Source organism: Manacus vitellinus, unplaced genomic scaffold (assembly GCF_001715985.3).
Source record: "Manacus vitellinus isolate BGI_N305 unplaced genomic scaffold, ASM171598v3 scaffold_2_pilon, whole genome shotgun sequence".
Lineage (NCBI taxonomy): Eukaryota > Metazoa > Chordata > Aves > Passeriformes > Pipridae > Manacus > Manacus vitellinus.
The window spans coordinates 5,156,964-5,175,398 of NW_021940208.1; the positions used below are offsets into that span (position 1 = coordinate 5,156,964).

Sequence of the window (18,435 nt, forward strand, 5' to 3'; positions counted from 1 at the left end):
TGACTTAAGCAACATAGGCTCCCTTTAAAGGCACAGGGTAGAAATAAGTGCCTTTAGGATGAGATTCATTTGACCAAATGTGGTTTTCCACCTTTGGATGTACAGAACTCAAACTATTTTTTTCCCCTGATATGAAGGGAACTCAGGGGGCTTGGTCCAGTATAAAAATCTGCACTGTGATTGCACTTGGTAGGATGATCCCAGCTACCAGTCTCCCATCCCACTAGATGCATTCATCCTGAGTTATTTGCAAAAGTGTTACTCTTTTAAAACCTGAAATGGCATGGTTTGGATCAGGGGAGGTTTATCTATGCCATTCTATGATTTTCTTTTCTTTTCTACATTTTATTTTCTTATAAATTCTTTCTATCTTAACCTTTTCTTTCATCCTTGCAGGGGAAGAAGCTATGTTTATTCAGATGTTAGCTCTAACACTTTGCACACTGAAGGGCATTCTCTTTTGTATATAAAAATTTTCATGTCCTTAGTGCTGCAGGCCCTGGATAAAATAATTTACTTTCTGTCTGCAGCAAGCCACTTACCCAGGAAGACATTTTCCTGCAAAAGATAAACAAAGTTAAAAAAGGTACTCTGGACTAAAAATAGTACCTCATTCTTGATCTTAAGTCAAGCTATTCAACTATTGCTGGTTTGAGTAGAAAATTTCCATTAAAGTACCATGCAAAGTACTTAAGGCTGACTTAAAAAAAATTCCTATTCTGTGTTATGTTAACTTTTAACTGTAGAAGCATGATGTAAACAATACAAAACCTGACAACCTGACATCTGATTATGCATGTCCAAAGGAAGGTTATTTCTGTTCATATTAAACAGTCCAAAATCCAAAGATCTCTTTGATCTTCTTATTTTTTAGTGAGCCAATTCTCACCAAAAAGAAATGTAGTGTACACATGAAGTGTTCTCTCTCAAGGAGTTCTGCATTTAACTATGGTCCTCTGCATACAGATAGTACATTTAGCCATTGACTGTCTTTTTTGGCCTTGCTCCACTGCTAGGGTTTAGACATTTGGTCATCACCAGACAGTGTCTGCAATAGCTCAATTTCAATTCCCCTGTTCTGATCATCACTGTTTCAGTTATACTTGAAGAACTCTGCATCTTCCTTGAGGTAGCAGGAAGCTTATGCTGATTCTAGATTTGGATCTAAGTCAGGGCAAATAGTATGTTTTACTATGCTCTCAGTGTTGTATGAAGAAGCTGGGCAAAGGTTTTTACATGACCAGATGTGTCAGAATAATATCTTTGACAGAGCATGGTGTGCTTTTGCTCCCATATGTCAGAGTTCAGCTTGCACTTATTAATGTGCTGTTTTCATTTTAGCCCTAGGACTTAACCAAAGTGCCCTGAAAATGATGGCAGCCAAGCAGTTATTTCACAAAGTTGTTATTTTTCTGCTAGCTGCTGACAACATCTCAGAGGTCAGAACTGTTTGGATTTTCAAGTTGGAGTCTGTATGTTTTTCAATGCAGAATTTCAGTCTCAATAATATGGTGGGGCCATGTATCTAGCCATGAACATTTATGCTTTGGATTTTGGAAAAAAAATCCCAATCCTCTATACATCATAAGCAACCTTATATTTAAAGGACCATGTCTATTAAAGGTTGTTTAAGTGTAGCTGGAGACCAAGGCTGGAGTCTTGATTTATTTTTACCTCTGCCACAGATTTTCTAGGAGCTTTGGTCAACTAATTTTACACACTTTCATAGTTTTCCTGGCAGCATGATGACTGCACTAATATTTACCTTTTCCATCCTGGTTACAGAGCTTTTTGGTTTTTTGAAGGTAAGGGTGAGACCTGCATTTGTACATACAATGTTTTACACAATGATTCTCCAGTCTTGGTTGAGTCCCCTTGGCACTGCTGTAATATGACTGGTTTGGACCCTTCCTTCTAGTACAATTCTTTTGTAACTTTCCTATAGAAAAATCAATCAAATTTTAGGTTTAGCCTTGTTGAGAGAATATTGCTGCTGTGCAGGGCAAACTTCCACGGGGTTACATCTGTCATCTCCCCTTGCCTGCAGAAAGGAGAGCAGCTGGGGCATCCTGGCTGCTGGAAGAGTCTCATAGTGTTACATATGCTGTTGTGTGTGTACATACACAGTGCTGTAAGGTGGTAAGAAGTCCTAGAATCCACTACTTCCAGTAGCAGATAAGCTCTAGCTAGTATCCTTTAACCTGCTTTTCCCTACTGTCTGTGGTTGGTTCCAAGTGCCTCTGAGATGCTTTTTGTTGTTGGGATCCATAAATATGTGTCACAAATGTAAACAGTGTACGTGTACTTCCTTGCATGCAGTAATACAGTTGGTAAAGAATGATGCAGGTGGCTGTAAAGGGCTCCTTTGACAATGAATTGAGTTAGAGGTACTTCCAGTGAGACTACAATATTTTCCTCTCCAGATTTTAAGCCCTGATGAGGGTTATGCAAATAAGTCTCTTTATGAGAGTTGGCTTGAGAAAGACCCTGGAACTGAAAATAATAGCTATCCAAGGTAAGATTTTAATTTGTTGGGTTTTTTTTCTCCCAATATTTTATCATATCATAGCATGTCTACTCTTCAGAATTTTTTGAGATGTGCTATTTATGACAGCAGTACAAAACCTTTTAGCGTAAGGTGACTTTTTAGCAATATCTTTTATAGTAAAATAATTTTTTTTAAAAAATTATGATAATATTATTAAATCTCATACTTTTAATTAGTAGAAAAGCAATTTGGAAAGCAATCAAAAAAAGCAGGGTGGGGAAAGAGTTCAAAAATAGTTTAGTCACCAACTAGATGAGATAAAATTGTTAGGATAAGCAAATGCTCAGTTGAAAGAAGCTGCCTAGAGCAGTAATTAAAAAGCGGCCATTAAAAAACTTGTGATAATTATTCTTTGTTTACACAAGGGATATAAATGTATTAAATTACAAATCTATATATGAGGGTATTAAGACTTCATATTTGAAAGTACTAAAAGTCCTCATCAGTCTTTCAGCCTGTGACTCAGAGGGCTAAATCTTTTTCACAGTGCAGCATTACTCGCATGAGGTAAACAGAATTGCCCTCTGTGTGATTTGACCAAAATGTTCTGCATGTTTCTGGCCCTGCTAAGATGAGTTTCTGGATTCATGAGACTCATTGATATTTCTTCCTTTTGAAAAAGCTACCAGATCTGATCTTTCTCAGTTGATACAGTTAGTTCCTTGTAGAAATTTATACTAACAGAAGAACTCCATCTGGAGCAGAAGAAACTTCTTTTTTTTAGCTGAGAAACACAAATTATTCACCAGGCTAGACATATAAACCTAAAACTTATTATCAAACGTAAATATGTGAAGATACTTGGAATATTAGGCGTCTTTACTGCCATTTTCTGTCCCTGTCATGCCACATCTCCCCACCAGATGGCAGTAGTGACCCGTAGGTACCAATGCCGATCACTTTCTGCAGTGGAAATTATTTATCAGTCTTGGATTCTGCTGCGGAATGTGCCAAGTACATAAACACATCTGTCTTTACATATATTTCTGCCCAATTCATATTAGTTTGGAAATAGTTGAGTTGATTAAGATGGCAGAGACATGTCTGATACAATTTTCTGTCTCCCGTGCATAATGTGTGGGGGGTTTTTTTGTTTGTTTGTTTGTTTGTTTGTTTGTTTTTTGAAATGTGGTCAGTGTCATAATCAGGATTGCTACCTTCAAAAGATCTTCCTAGCAGTATTGAATACTGAATCAGCATGTTGGAATAAAATCAGTTAAGTAATTAAGCTTGCCACTCATCTAGTCTCTGATCTTACCAGTGTCCCTGATGTGCCCTCCAGAAGAACAGACCTCAATTTCTCTGAAAAATCTGCATTTTGCATAAATTACTACTACTGTTCAGTAAATGCTTTCACTAAGATGTTGTCTTTTTTACATGTAGAATAAATAAGCTGGGGTCAGGCAGTGATTTTGAAGCTTACTTTCAGCGACTGGGAATTGCATCAGGCAGAGCTCGTTACACCAAGAATAGGGTAAGTCTGCCAGATTGCTTGAAAAATTTTGATAGTGCTGAGCAGTCATCCTGTAACAAGCATTTATTCAGAATTAATAAACAAGCTTCAAAGCATCTTTGACTGGATTGTATATCAGTGCCATTTCTTAATTTAGCAAGAAACCTAAATGTCTGTAGAAGAAAACATGTTACAGTGATGTTGTATATTCTATAGGATGTCAAGTTCACAGAAAGGTATTTATAGAATTTGATTGAAGGTATACAGTTCATTTCACCATGCTATTAGTAAGCTTTTTAATATACAAGTCTTCCATGATTGTGTTCAGAAATAGTTATGCAAGATAAAAAGGGGCTGTGATTGAGGACTTTTGCTATCCAAAACCCAAAACTGTTTTCACTCTTGGTGAAGGCAATCTTTGTGCAACGGAACTGAAGACAGGTAGAGAGAAGGAAGCCATTTCACTTAATCCTGTGCAACAGTCCATGGATTCAGACTGGTTTAGTTTCTTAAGATGACCAAATAAAAATGAAGAATAGAAAATTGTATTGTGTAGCAAATAGGGTTTTTGTTTTGGAAACTGTATGAAACATCATTAAGTGATCAATACATCTCTTAACTGCAGTCAGAATACAGAGCACTGACAAATTTCCTTGATCTTTTCCAGAAAGCAGACAAATTCAGCAATTATCCTGTTTATCACACTGGGTATGAGACATTTGAACTAGTGGAAAAATTTTACGACCCCACTTTCAAGAAACAGCTAACAATTGCCCAGCTACGAGGAAAACTGGTTTATGAACTGGCAGATTCCCAGGTCATTCCATTCGACTGTAGAGATTATGGAGAAGCCTTAAAAGGATATAGCAATAGAATTTATAAATTGGCCAAGAAGCATGAAGAAAAGCTGAAACTTTACAAAGTGTCATTTGGTGAGTAATAGCCACAAGACTGTCTCTTATGTATGTTAATTAGGATCATGCAGGGGCATGTCATATCTGTTACAGCTCTGCAACTGAATTCCTTATTTTCCTGTTTGAATTTTGCTATCATAAGAAAGAGCCTCTAATTTCATGCATGTTATTAAATAGAGGTATTATTAAGGTACTCATGGGCAGTCAGGGACCTCAGATGCAGAATAGAGAGATATCTCAGCCTGCTTTTCACTTTCTTCCTTAAAAAAGAAGACAAATTAAATGCTTATGGCGATTTCTTGGAAGTTGAGAGACACAGGCTCCTGCTCCTCCTGCGTCAAAGACTTCATCTGACCTCCAGGGAACTTGTTTACCACCTGCCTCAGTGCATGGCTACCAGTTTTAGGCCACAGAAGTATTTTGCTAGCTCTCCTGCATTAATACATCCATTTGCTAAGCACTTGAACACATTTCTCTGCAGCATATAAAACAGGTCTGAAGCAGCAGACTGCTCTGGGTCCCAGGCTATGATGGCTTCCACAGTAATTTTCTGTCTCTCTCTCTCTTTCTTCTTTTCTCCTTCTTGCCTTGTTAACTTCTTGTGTTTCTGTACTAAGGAGATTTTTCAGTCAGTCCTAATTTACTTGCCATCTGATGGACCAATAATTTAGAGACATAAATTAGCTTTTTGGAGATGCAGTCCTCTTTTGGACTATGCATTAGAAGTAACTCAAATTGAATCCACCTCTGGGGATAATTAAAAATGACATTTAAAACTTGATGTAATGGTTTAGGTGAAAAATTCTTGACTGTTTTTAAAAGACACCCCTTTTTGTAAAAAGGCCTCTGGATACAGAGAAAGCCTTGTGTGATGGATCATCTAGTCTGAGATTTTGCATAACACAGGGATTTATTTCAATATTGTCTAGTGTTCACTGCAGCATATTTCAACATATCTGAAATTTTTTTTTGTAGTAATAGAACATCTACTAAAATTTATGTGAAATAATTTATTTTCATTGTTTTTTTCTCTATTTCATATTAGAAGTTGACCAAACTACCTTCTAACCAATGCATCTATTCTTGTTCCTAGAATGTAGAGGCAATATTTTTTTAGCTTTTTTCCTTTTTCTTTTTTTTTACACAAATACCACTAAACATCTCCTTAACATCTTTATCAATGTGTAATTTTGACCATTTCTTTGCAAGGCATGTTTTTCAGTCTTTTCATTATTTTCATGTCTCTTCTCTCATGCTTGTTGAGTTTTAATTTATTTCTTGAATGAAACTATAATTTCTAATTTTTTGTTTGTTCTATTGCATCAGAGTGCATTAAAATGCATAGGTAGCTTTTACAGTACTGTGAAAATTAAAATTCATTTCACTCAACATTTTCATAGAATTGCTTATTGACAACACTGAATGTCAGAAAATTGTTAATTAAACCAGATAAATCACATAATTGTCCTTTAAAATAATAGATTAAGGGCTTTATTTGCCTTTGGATTCACATTTCAGTGGTTCCTCTGCAACAATGAAGGCTAGAAACTTTTCTCATAAAATATGTGCTTGTAGTAATATGCTATCAGGACATAAAGTTTGGGGAAAAAAGAAATGTGATATTTTCTAAAATAACCAATACTGACAACACTGAATAGCTAGCGAACATGAACACAAAGTTTCTTACATATTTTCAGATGACCTTTCTTTTTTTTTTTCCCCTCTTAAATCCCCTCCTACTGCTTCTGAAATACAATCTGTTGCTGTGATACAACCATGATGTCAGCAGGGCAGAACTCTGTCCTCTGGCAGACTTACAGCTATTGCCACAGTTGTGGACAAGTGTGAATTCTCACCCTCTCAAGGTGACATGGGTCGCTCCATACTGCAGTCCACAAACAAATTGCATACATAAAATCTGTGTCTCTAATTGCATAAACTAAACAACAATATTAATACAAGAAGAAGAAAGTGTAGGCTCATGATGAATAAATAAGTTTGCTAGAAACAGAAGAGCAAATGAGACTGAAGAAAAGCTTTCAATAGGAGTCCTGGGAACAGAAAGCATGTCACATGAAATTGGGTGATGAATTTATAAACGGTGAAGGGATAATAGTTGCCAACAGAGGACTGAATTTAGGAGATGATCTAATCTTATGTCCTATTTTCCTGTACAATCAAAGAGAGGATGCTCTGGTTTATCTAATTTTCTAAAACTTGTGGGCAAAATGTACAAGGTATAAAATTTCCTTCTTTGTGATTGAGTTTTGGTGGGGCCAGAAGTTCTCCTCATAACATCCCCCTGTTACTTATTCTACAAAAATTACTTGTATAAATTGATAATTTTCACAGGTCTGTATTAAGCAGAGCCTACCACAAGAAAATCATCACAGCTGCTACTGCCATTAACAGGAAGACCTCTGCTTCTTTGGCTAAGTTACTCCACATGGCTTGGACGTACTGCCAGGGACAGGGCAGGAAAAAACAACTGCCATAGCTGCAGCTATGACTGCACATAGCCAGGCACAGCAAGTAAAATCCCGCGGCAGCACTGCAGGACAGCATGTGGGGTTGTGGCAGAGACACCTCCTACACTGTAATTCCAGCATGGAACAACCACAGGACTCGGCTACTTTAATCTACTGTGTGTATCACTGTCTTCCAAGACAGCTGTGTCTTTTGTGCCTCACCTAATGCTGTTCAATACACATACCACACTCTTCTGTTATGCTATGAATAGGACATCATGCTCCTAGAGTGAAATCCTGCTGTTCTTCACAGCCTTCTGGAACAGCTGATATTTTTCATGAAAGTCAGGCATTTTATACCTAAACACTACAGTGCATCCTTTTGTTAAAAAGGAGACTGCAGATCTCCCAGTTTGCAATGCCAGCCAGTTTTTCCTTGCCAGGTAGAGGGAATATGTGAAAACTTGTGAAAACTTTACCATGCATTCTGCTTTACTGTTGGTCTCATTGCACAAGGTATTTGTCTATTACTGCTAGTAGTGCAGCTCTTTAAAGTCTGCACTAGGGAAACTAATCATTTATGGAAAGACAAAAAAATTAATGCTATTATATCAGCAAGACAAATTACCCAGTTTATCCCACTGGGCAACTCAAAGGTAGATTGGGCTCAGTAAATATTCTAAAGTTGTTCACAAAGTCCTTCCTTTTCTAGATCCTCTTTTTTCTTCTGTGGTGAACTTCTCAAAGGCTGCTGATGAATTTCACAGGAGACTTGAACAAGTGGACAAGAAAGAGTAAGTATGAAAAAAAGTTTTATATATATATGTGTGTGTGTTTGTGTGTGTATGCATATATGTACATCTGTCTTAGGTACCAAGGGTGGCTGTTCTTTCTTTCAAGTGACAACACAAGGAGTCTCTCTACAGAGCCCTTGAACTCTGAGACAGGCTGAGATAAATTAGCAGTGATGAATAGTATCAGCTGTAGAGCTTATTACAGGTGTCAGATTGACATCAAAATTGTTGTAATACATGGAAAGGCAGATAGTCCAACTTTAACTTTCACTGCTGAGCTCTGCATTTAGACACCTACACTTGAGTGTTGTAGGTGATGCCAGAATTTGTACATTCAGCACACCTCAAGGAGAGAGGATGATGCTTCAGAGATATCTGTAGGATGCTTGCAAACCTAAGGGCCCTACGGGACTCCTGTGCTTTCTGAGAGTGAAGGCCAGGTGCTCCTAGGCACCTAGTATGATACCAGTTAGTTGTGTTTAGGCAACTGAATCCCACCCTTACTATGTTACTAGGAGTATGGACACTTGACTTATGGGTGGGCATCAAAATCTAGCTATCTTCACCTTGACCTAAATCTCAGCCTTCCTCTGCTCTCTGTTGAGATCTTTCTCATGCCATTTAACACTAAGCAAGTATCTTTCCCATTTTATTTTGTGTAGTGTGAAATCTTGTTGTTTTCTAACATAGAAATTTCAATGCATTAATAAAACATGTATTGAATATCTCCATTTGCAAAACCTCATCTTTTTTTTAAAACTGTAGACCATATTTGTCTTTTTTATTTCTGTCCAAAAAAAGAAGAAAAGTGTTTAAACAAAACTGGGAAGTCATGTTTCCCCACTGTGTGAAATGTCTCTGTCTCCATCTTCCACAGTCCAGTCGCAGTGAGAATCATGAATGATCAGCTGATGTTGATAGAAAGAGCTTTCATTGATCCTTTGGGCTTGCCAGGAAGGAGGTTTTACAGGTGAGGCAAGTAATTTCTCAACCCACTGTCTAAGGCACTGTATTTTTGCAGGTGAACCCCCCACCAGTTAAATTTCTCTATAGGTCTCATATAGGAATTACAGCTCAACACATTGCTTTAGGTACAATCCAGTGAGCAGTAGATTTTGCTTATAATCCCCAAGGAGAATTCCTTGGCTACACCAGTCTTGTGGTGCCAAATTCTTCTCCTTGGGTCTGGCCCTCTGCTTTTATTAGCTGTGGTGAAACCACACCACCATCATACTCTGTGACTTCTACTAGCAGGTGTGAAGTACTACTGCTGTTACCACTTGCTCTTTTGAACCTGCACAAAATGAGGATTGAGTGGAGAATCAAAAAAAAAGGAGAAATGAGGGTAGAGTAAAAGGGAGATAAGGGTGAGAACAGATGAGTAGTGAGGGTCAGTTGAAGAGAGAAGCAGAGAAGAGAGAGCTTGAAGAGGGAGGGACCTTTCAGCACAGGATGGATAAAGGCCCATGAGCTGTGCTGCAGAGTCCCTTCTGTCCCAGGTTTAGCTGCTTCTGTAGGTGGAATAGCTTAAATCATTAACTACTATATTCTTTCTAGAAACTCAGTGCTTTTATTAGTAATACCTGACAAGAAGCCAGCTTCCAATGTCAGGTGTGTGACTACCTCACTTTGCTCTCAGTATCCCCCTTTTCCTAATGACAGGATATATCTGACTCACTGATTGATGTCTTTCATGTCAAGCCAGAAGTCCCTCAGGCAGGTAGAATTGAGAATCACACTTCCATCCTCCTAGGATAAACTGTCATTCACACTTTGGGAAGAATCAAATTGCTGCTTTCTACAGTTCTTGTTGAGTGTTAGGTATCATTTAGAGCTGTCTGGATTTTTTTTTTTTACTTTTTTAATTTCTTGCCTTTATTAATATAGTTTTAATGTTTATTTTGATTTGGGAGGACTCCTTCACATGCTGCAAATGTGCTTTGATATTTCGTATTTAAAATCAAACCAATCTAAGAGAAGATACGCAGTTATCCATTATTTAGGAAAAAAATCCTGCATGAACAAATAAAATTAATACTTTTTGTGCAGTTCTGATCCAATATGGTCACTTCTGATCTCTGAAGATTCCTAATTCACCCATAGGGTTTTTTACCCTTGTTTTACATTCCTTTCCCAGATCTGCTGACCATCATGCAGCTACTTAGTTATTTTTGAGGTTTCTGTTCCATTTCTTATGATACGCCTATAACTAGTTTTATTCCCTTTTTCAGACTGCCAAATTAGTTCAACAGGTTTGCTGAGCTCCCATTTTCAAAAAGTGTAACATGGTTTTGTTTCTAATTAGACAAATGCGTCATTTCTTCCCAAGAAGGCTACCTGACCTAAATCTGTGCCCTTTCACATAGATGTTGCCCTTGGGGCTGGCTCCTGTCCTTTTAAAGATATGTCCAGCTAGCTTTCTTGTGTATTTAGTAAGCTCGGATCTTCCTGGGATTCACAGATGTTCCCTACAATGAACCCCCTCCCCATTAATAGTCAGTCTTATTAAGTATACTTATATTTTTCTTCTTTCCCCACAGACATGTCATTTTTGCTCCAAGCAGTCACAACAAGTATGCAGGAGAATCCTTCCCAGGGATCTATGATGCCATGTTTGATATTCAAAGCAAAGCTGATCAACATGAAGCCTGGGAAGAAGTGAAGAGGCAAATTTCCATTGCAGCCTTCACTGTACAGGCAGCAGCAGAAACACTGAAGGAAGTAGCATAGGATGATGGCTTTGAAAACTCACACATAAAAGTCTGACATGCAGAGTAGTCAGGCTACCTCAGTGACCCAGTCTCCTCTGAATGCCTGCCATATCTGAGTTTTCAACCTTCCAAATGCATGCAAATGTGCTGGCAGGGTAAGCAGGAGCTTTGTGTGTCAAAAAACTCCTGAGCTAGAAATTACTGCATCTCTGACACTGACAGAACTGCAGCTTTATGAACAGCCCCAGATGGAAGCGAATTTGGATGTGGGGAGAGTGGGGAGGGTGGGGAGCAGGAACAAACAGTTCCCAATTAGAGTTTTATGAAAGATCTGCCAATTTTGAGAACCTGTTGTTTTGGAAGTATAATTACACAACCAGTTATTTGCTAAGCTACCTGTAACTTTTGTCCGTAGCACTGATCAACAGCACACATTTTGAGAGAAAAAATATAACACTTTTCAGCCTGTGTATCTTTCCTGTTCTGATAATTATTTTTATAATATAAGACATTGAAGGCATTCCTGTGTTTTAGAATATATTGTGCAGGACTGGTGGATGCTCCTTGCACTGTTTTGCTCTCTCTTTTCCTGAAAAAAATAAAATAGTGGCCTTCCCTCTGATGAAATCCAAAGCATGTTCTCAGGGGCATAAATGCCCATCCCTCTGAAAGCCACTATGTATCTTCCTCCTTTATTTGCACTCTGGAAAATAAAGACTTTGGGGGATAACCAAAAGCTGTCATCCCTGCTCTTTTTGGCACTTTCACTAGTCCCAAACCCATGGCAGCTTTTGTTCCTACTTTTTCCCAGGAGATTTTTTTCATGCAGATATCTCTGTCCAGCTGAAAGAAATTGTCACTATTGGCACGGGGTTTGAGATTATTCTGTGTTCAAATAAGACTAGAAGATTTACATTCAAAGATAAACTGAAATGCATAAAGACGGTAATTGTACAAAACTGTTAAATTTGTAAAAAAAAAAAGGATTCTTGCTTCATTTGCCCTTTGATATAATTCTCATCTACATGCTTTACAACTAATAAAAATGCTACAATTTTATTTGATCACATTCCAGTTTGTGGGAGCTGACACTAACCAATTTCTTCTTTAATGTAAAATATACTACAGTTTTTCTCACGGCCATAAATTGCACCGGGTTGTGGGAATAAAATCCTTTTTGTTTTATGGAGAATAGAACAGATGTGGTACTAAAAGGGACAGAATTAGAGAAACAGGACAGAGAAGTTGTTCTCATGTCAGATGCCTTGAATTCAAACAAGGGAACCAGAAATTACTATACTTCAGTCCTTTGGGAAGTTGTTTTGCAGGATATATGCCATCAAGAAGAGAGGCTTTCACTGGCATCACTTCCAGTAAGCCTCTCTAAAAGACATGGGATTGTGTACTTTGGATGTTGTTCTCATAATATACTGTTCAACTGCTTTTCACAAATCAAGCCTCAGGCACATGAGGAGGAAATTACACTTCCACAGTCCATGCTTTACCTCTTCTGTTCAAAAACAGAGTGCTTAACTGACCTTGTCAGCACACACCTAAGAGAATGAGTAGTCGATGCTGGGGACACCAGAACAAGGAGACGATTCTCCCCCTCTTCTCTACTCTGGTGAGGCCTCACCTGGAGAACTGCATTCAGCTCTGGGGTCTCCAACATAATAGGGATGTCAGCCTGTTGGAGCAAGTCCAGGGGAGGCCACAAAGATGATCAGAGGGCTGGAGCACCTCTCCTATGAGGAAAGGCTGAGAGAGCTGGGGTTGCTCAGCTTGGGGAAGGAAAGGCTCTCGAGAGACCTTATTACGGCCTTACAGTATATACAGTATATATATACGGTATATAAAGGGTCTACAAGAAAGCTGGAGAGGGACTGTTTACAGGGGTGTGTAGTGATAGGACAAGGAGGAATGGCTTCAAACTGGAACAGGGTAGGTTTAGAGTAGAAGAAATTATTGTGAGTGTAGTGAGTCATTGGAACAGGTTACCCAGAGAAGTTGGAAATGTTCAAGGCCAGATTGGATGGGGCTTTCAGCAACCTGGTCTAGGTGTCCTTGCCTATGACAGTGGGGTTGGAACTAGATGATTTTTAAAGTCCCTTTCAACCCAAACTATTCTATGATTCTATGAACAGTGACTACAGTTTTGTTGTTCTCTTTATTTCTACCTAACTGGGGATACTCATAGTTACTAAGTTCATCTCCACATCTGTAGCTGAAGTTATTGCTTAAGGATGTGGTATCTTGCAAATGGTGACTGGTAATAATTGCACTGGGTTTTTTTCCCCTTTTTTCAAATCATGCACTCTTCCTGCTCCATCATAACTTTACCTTAACTGCAATGGGCAGTAATAGAATGTGTTCCCAAGAGAGGGTTAGAATATCTAGATAGTTGAAAAAAGCCTTTAGTGCCCCTTCCTTGTGAGCAGCAGGCAACTTTGGAACTGTCAGTGCTTGCTGCTTTAGGATCATCAGACGATAAGGCAAACAAGGAATTTCCACACAAAAAGGAAATATCTGACAAAGTGTGTCTCCTCCTTCATTTATGGAAATACCTTTAACAGTATAAACTAGTGAACAAATGTTTCACCAGTAAATGTACTCTTTCAGTGGCAGCTAGCCTTCGAAGTTCTGTACCGTTACCTTGCTGCTGCAAAAGAATATATAATCTCCTCTTGTTTCCCTGTGCAGTTGGAAGCTGTAAGAATAAATTACAGCTCATGACAGGCTGAATGCACAGCTGGCATCGATCGCTTTGTTCCTCTTGTCAACTTAACTGATAACTCTGTACGAACGTACAATTCATCCCAACCTGCTACATCCTAAGTATACAAATCAGTTTAAATCTATTTCCATTAGTGTCTATAAAGTTCTACTGAAGGAGAGTGATATCCAAACCCTCATAAATAAGGAAACCAAAGCCCTTATAAATGGCTTATACCCATATTCTTAATCCCATATTCTCAGTATCAAAAGGATCAGTTTCTCAGAACTGCGACTGCCTTTCCTTCCTCAGTGAGCAGAATCTTCTGTTCTACAGATGAGCAAAAAAGCAACTGCTGATGTTCCTCAGCCCAAAGGCTGCTGTATTCATGTAGCTTTGCCTGCACATAATTTCAAAGTGTGGGAAGGGGATTTTTTAGATTCTCCTTAAAAATGGATAACACTGGATCACCTACTCTGTCCTTTCCTAATTCCATTTACACAGTTCCTTCACTCAGCCTTGCTGAGTGAAGCAATCAGTCGATCCTACAGTTGGGAGAAACAGATCCTTCAGCCTGCACAGGGACTGAGGCTGTAAAACAATTTGGCAAAATTAAACTTGGATGAACCAAATATCACTTGGGTATTTGGGCTGTCAGTCGTCTCTTTAGAAAATCAGTTTCAAAAGGACAGTGCCAGGAAGCTTATTTCATCTTGGAGACAAACTTTTCAGCAGGACATGTTGTGATAGTAAAGGAGGTAATGGTTTTAAACTGGAGGAGGGTCAATTTAGATTAGATGTAAATAAGAATATTTTTACCACGCAGGTAGAGAAACACTAGAACAAGTTGCCCAGACTGATGGTAGATGCCTCATCTCTAGAAAGATTCAGGGTGAGGTTGGACAGGGTTCTGAGGAATCTGATCTAGCTGAAGATGTCCCTACCCATGGCAGTGGGGTTGGACTAGATAGCCTTTAAAGGTCCCTTCCAACCCAAACCTTTCTTTGATCCAGTGATTCAGATTCTCTTATGGTTGAAATGCCTTTGGTTTACCTTTGGAAAGAAATCCATAACACTTGGTGCTGGAATCTCCAGGTGACACTGTGTCAAACAGAGCTGGAAATCTCTCTGCAGCTGGTAGGAATAGGATATACTCAGCATGACCTGTTTTTTTTTCTTCTAAATTCCTCTATTTTCATTCATGAGATTTTAGTGTACAGTTAAGAGTGCTATTAAAAAAGCTGAATGATGGTGAATGTCATGGACTTCCCTACGGCAGAGCAGAGAAGACAACACTAATTAAATGAAATACATAATTCTTGTTTCTGCTACACTATTCTGAGCCAGAGTGTTGTATTCCTCACTGAGCAACACCTGCTACACAGAAAGTGCCCCTAGAGAAATCAGTAGGAGCTGAATTCAGGAAGCAGTCTTTTTTAAGGTAAAAGATTGTTCCCATTACACCACTGAGACTAAAAGTAGCTTGTGCCAGTTAGAATCTGTGAAGTCAAGGAAGCTCCTGTCATTGTCAACACTTCTCCGAATGGATCCTACACCTTTAAACATCTTCTTCAGCTTGGGAAGCTCAAAGAATCAAGGAGGAGGAAGAGGAGGAGGAGGAAGAGTGCTTTGTTAGGCACCTCATGGAGGAGGGGCTGAACCTAGTTCAAATAAACTGCAAACACGTTACAACCTGCTATTAAGGGAAAGAACAGGAGAGGCAATAATAGAAAAACATTTCACAGGAGAGTATTGGATAAGAACAGACTTGCTATGTTTACATGGCACCCTCCCCAGATGTGCTTTGCTAGCTTGCTGAGAGTGCAGCTGACGTATTCCTGATGCTGCCATCCACATTACTTCCAAACTTGGCTGTATTTTTAGAAGGATACCCAAGTCACAGCTGCTGGACACAGTGACTGTTGTGACACCACACTCTTATGTGACCCATAAGAAGCAGGACTTCAGGCTGAGAAAACACTGCCAGCTACGAACACTGAGCACTGGAGGATTTAGCTCTCTCTGAGATCACTCATCCCTTCAGATATTCACGGAACTAACACCCTCCCCCCTCACCTACTAAAGCACTGCTTTTGTTTCCTCAGCTCTGTCTCCAAAGCCATGTTTCCATACTCTTTCCACCTGAGCCTGCATGCCCAGACACCTGCACTAAAGCTACCGTCAGCCTGCAACACATACCAAATTATCCTGGCACCTCTAGTTGCAGGAGTGTGAGCACTGATAGCAGTGATAGCATCACCCACTGCCACGGCAGAGGAATCAAACACAAGCATTCTGCAGGTCATCTTATGGGCAGAATGAAACACACTTCATAAGTAAAGCCAGGTTCATTGTTAGTATGCTTGAAATCTTAACAGTGATCAAAGAATGATTAGTCTCTATTATTAATAAAAGAACAAAGTAACAAAGTAGTTCAGTAACAAAGCAGTTAGAATATTTATGGGTTGTTTTTCTTCTCAGGATCTCCAGTATCATGTGCCCCTTCTCTAGACATCTCATGTCTCTGGTCCTCTACACCACATCCCATTCCTGTTTTCAAGGCCCTGCTTGTATCAGACTGGTATTCATCTGCTATATGGTGCTAAAATCATAAATATGTTGCTCTACACAGAAAACCTGCTTGTTATAGGATCTATAGTATCTATGTACACCATGCAGCTATAGATTGAGAAACAAAGTAAACCAAGTCAGGCAATAGCCACCTGGTCATGAGAAAACTTTTAACAGCCAAACAAGCCACAACAAAGCTCTGGGCAGGTGAAGAGAAGTTCAGACAGAGCAAGCCTGGCATTCCTGAGACAGACCCTGCAGAGCTGGAACAAAACTCGTGCTCTGACACCAGCCATGGGAATCCTGTATTCACTGAACTGTCAGCAGAGATTAGTATTCAGGGACTACTTAGAAGGGAATCCCAAGTTTTTGAAAGAACAATCATTAAGGAAAGCTACTTATCCATAGTCATATTTACACTTGGTGTCTAGTCCTGGCAAATCTGAGAAATGGATGAAATGGATCCAGCTTTTCTTTCTACATTTTCAAACCACCCCTGCTCACCTAATTCAGCCTGTCTGCATTTTATTTCAACAACCACGTTGCAAATTCAAAGGGAAGTTCTCTCCCATAATAAAAGAAGTCAGAAAAACACCCCAAATGCAACCAGCATGTAATAAGAATTTTATTGAATACATTCAGAAAAAAATAGAGCATGAAGACATGAGATTAATTTCTGCATATAATTTCTATTAATGTGCAGAATCAGCCATGCAAAAAGCCATCTCCCTCCCTTCAACCGTAATTCAAGATTCTTATAATGGTAAAATTATTACCACATTAAAAGAGTGTTCCAGACATATAACTCATTACTTTAAAAAGGATCTCCTTCCTGAACAGAGATAAAAAAATTTAGTAGCAAATTGGGAAAGATCAATGATTAAGGGGTACAGTATTTAATCAGTACTCATGCCATGTTTAAAGAATGCAAGCCAAAAATGCATCATTATGTAGAATACATAGATTTTTTTTTTTTCCAAGGCAAAATTCCTAGTAAAACTAATTCCTAAACTACTGAAATGGTGACTTGATAACGTACATGATCCAGAATACCATCCAATTGAAGATTTTTTGGTCAAGTTACATCAGTGCCACGTATGACCTAAGAGTCAGAGTAGCTGAACAGCCCAGTGCTTAACAGTATATTAACATTAAACATAAATTCCAGTTCTTGCAAGAAATATTGTTACAGATACAAGATCACAGAATCATAGAATTGTTAAGGTTGGAAAAACCTCTAGATCACCAACTGTCAAGGTAGCACCACCAGCATGTTCACCACTAAAATCACGTCCTTAAATGCCATATCCACGTTTTTTGAACAGCTGTAGGGATGGTGACAACATTGCTTCCCTGGGCAGCCTGTTGCAATGCTTGACAACCCTTTCCATGAAAAGTGTTTTTCCTAATATCTAATCTAAACCTCCCCTGATGCAACTTGAGGCCGTTTCCTCTCATCCCATCAGTTGTTACCTGGGATGTAACGTTAGGTAGGAAATGTGTAATGTTAGGTAGGAAAATGGGCTTATACATGAGGGATATAATTAAGATTCCTGTCACAAACTTGTACATCTATGCAATTTTTCATATTAAAAAGGGATTGTGAAGGTAAAGTTTTATATGCACCTGGACAGTCAGTTCTGACACATGTAACGTGCTGTGTAAATGTGTAACATGTAAACCCATACTGAAACACAGCTTTCAAAGACTTGTTAATTATAAAAATACAGCAAGACTGTATCAAGTTAATCAACTTGATAAATACAGCACAACCGAAAACGTAAAAAAAGGACAAATTTAACACCAAGTATTCCTGTTGATACTTGTTTGCCATTTAGTTTCATTATTATTAGGTGAAAGCCTACAATCAAAAATCACTTTGCTTACTTTGCAAATCTTGCTTCTGAGAAAGTATCATGACTAGTTTAGTACACCACATTTGGCCTCACCTTCTTTCCGCATTTTTTAATAAAATTTACAGGCAAGACAATATTCCATCTAAGTGTCAGCTACCACTATTCATGTCAAGATGTCATTGCACGAAATACCAAGATCAGCCACTGGTATGTTCAAGCCTATTGTGAGCAACTGTTCAAAACATCCAAATTCAGTGAAAACAGCTCTTGCAGCTTGATGATGGATGCAGACATATGGTTCTAAAAAACTGCTAAGAATTACTGCAGTTAAACAGACTTATGGCAGTCTAGACCATCTGAAAGTTTATCTTCTTATTCTGAAAAGCATCACAGGCCACAGAAAGCTA

General features: G+C 38.7%; 1 protein-coding gene across 2 annotated transcripts in view; it reads left to right on the top strand.

The window, feature by feature from the left end:
* LOC103766353 (N-acetylated-alpha-linked acidic dipeptidase 2) overlaps positions 1 to 11,939 on the top strand; it is a 30,799-nt gene extending 18,860 nt beyond the window's left edge. The window contains exons 14-19 of one of the 2 annotated variants that reach the window (XM_018071410.2): positions 2,424 to 2,515; positions 3,932 to 4,022; positions 4,669 to 4,933; positions 8,096 to 8,177; positions 9,055 to 9,147; positions 10,718 to 11,939. In XM_018071410.2, coding sequence (XP_017926899.1) covers positions 2,424 to 2,515; positions 3,932 to 4,022; positions 4,669 to 4,933; positions 8,096 to 8,177; positions 9,055 to 9,147; positions 10,718 to 10,907 — 813 coding nt within the window. In that variant the 3' untranslated portion in view covers positions 10,908 to 11,939. The remainder of the gene's footprint in view (positions 1 to 2,423; positions 2,516 to 3,931; positions 4,023 to 4,668; positions 4,934 to 8,095; positions 8,178 to 9,054; positions 9,148 to 10,717) is intronic. The other variant, XM_018071409.2, reaches the window with a different exon arrangement.
* The last annotated feature ends 6,496 nt before the right edge of the window (positions 11,940 to 18,435 follow it).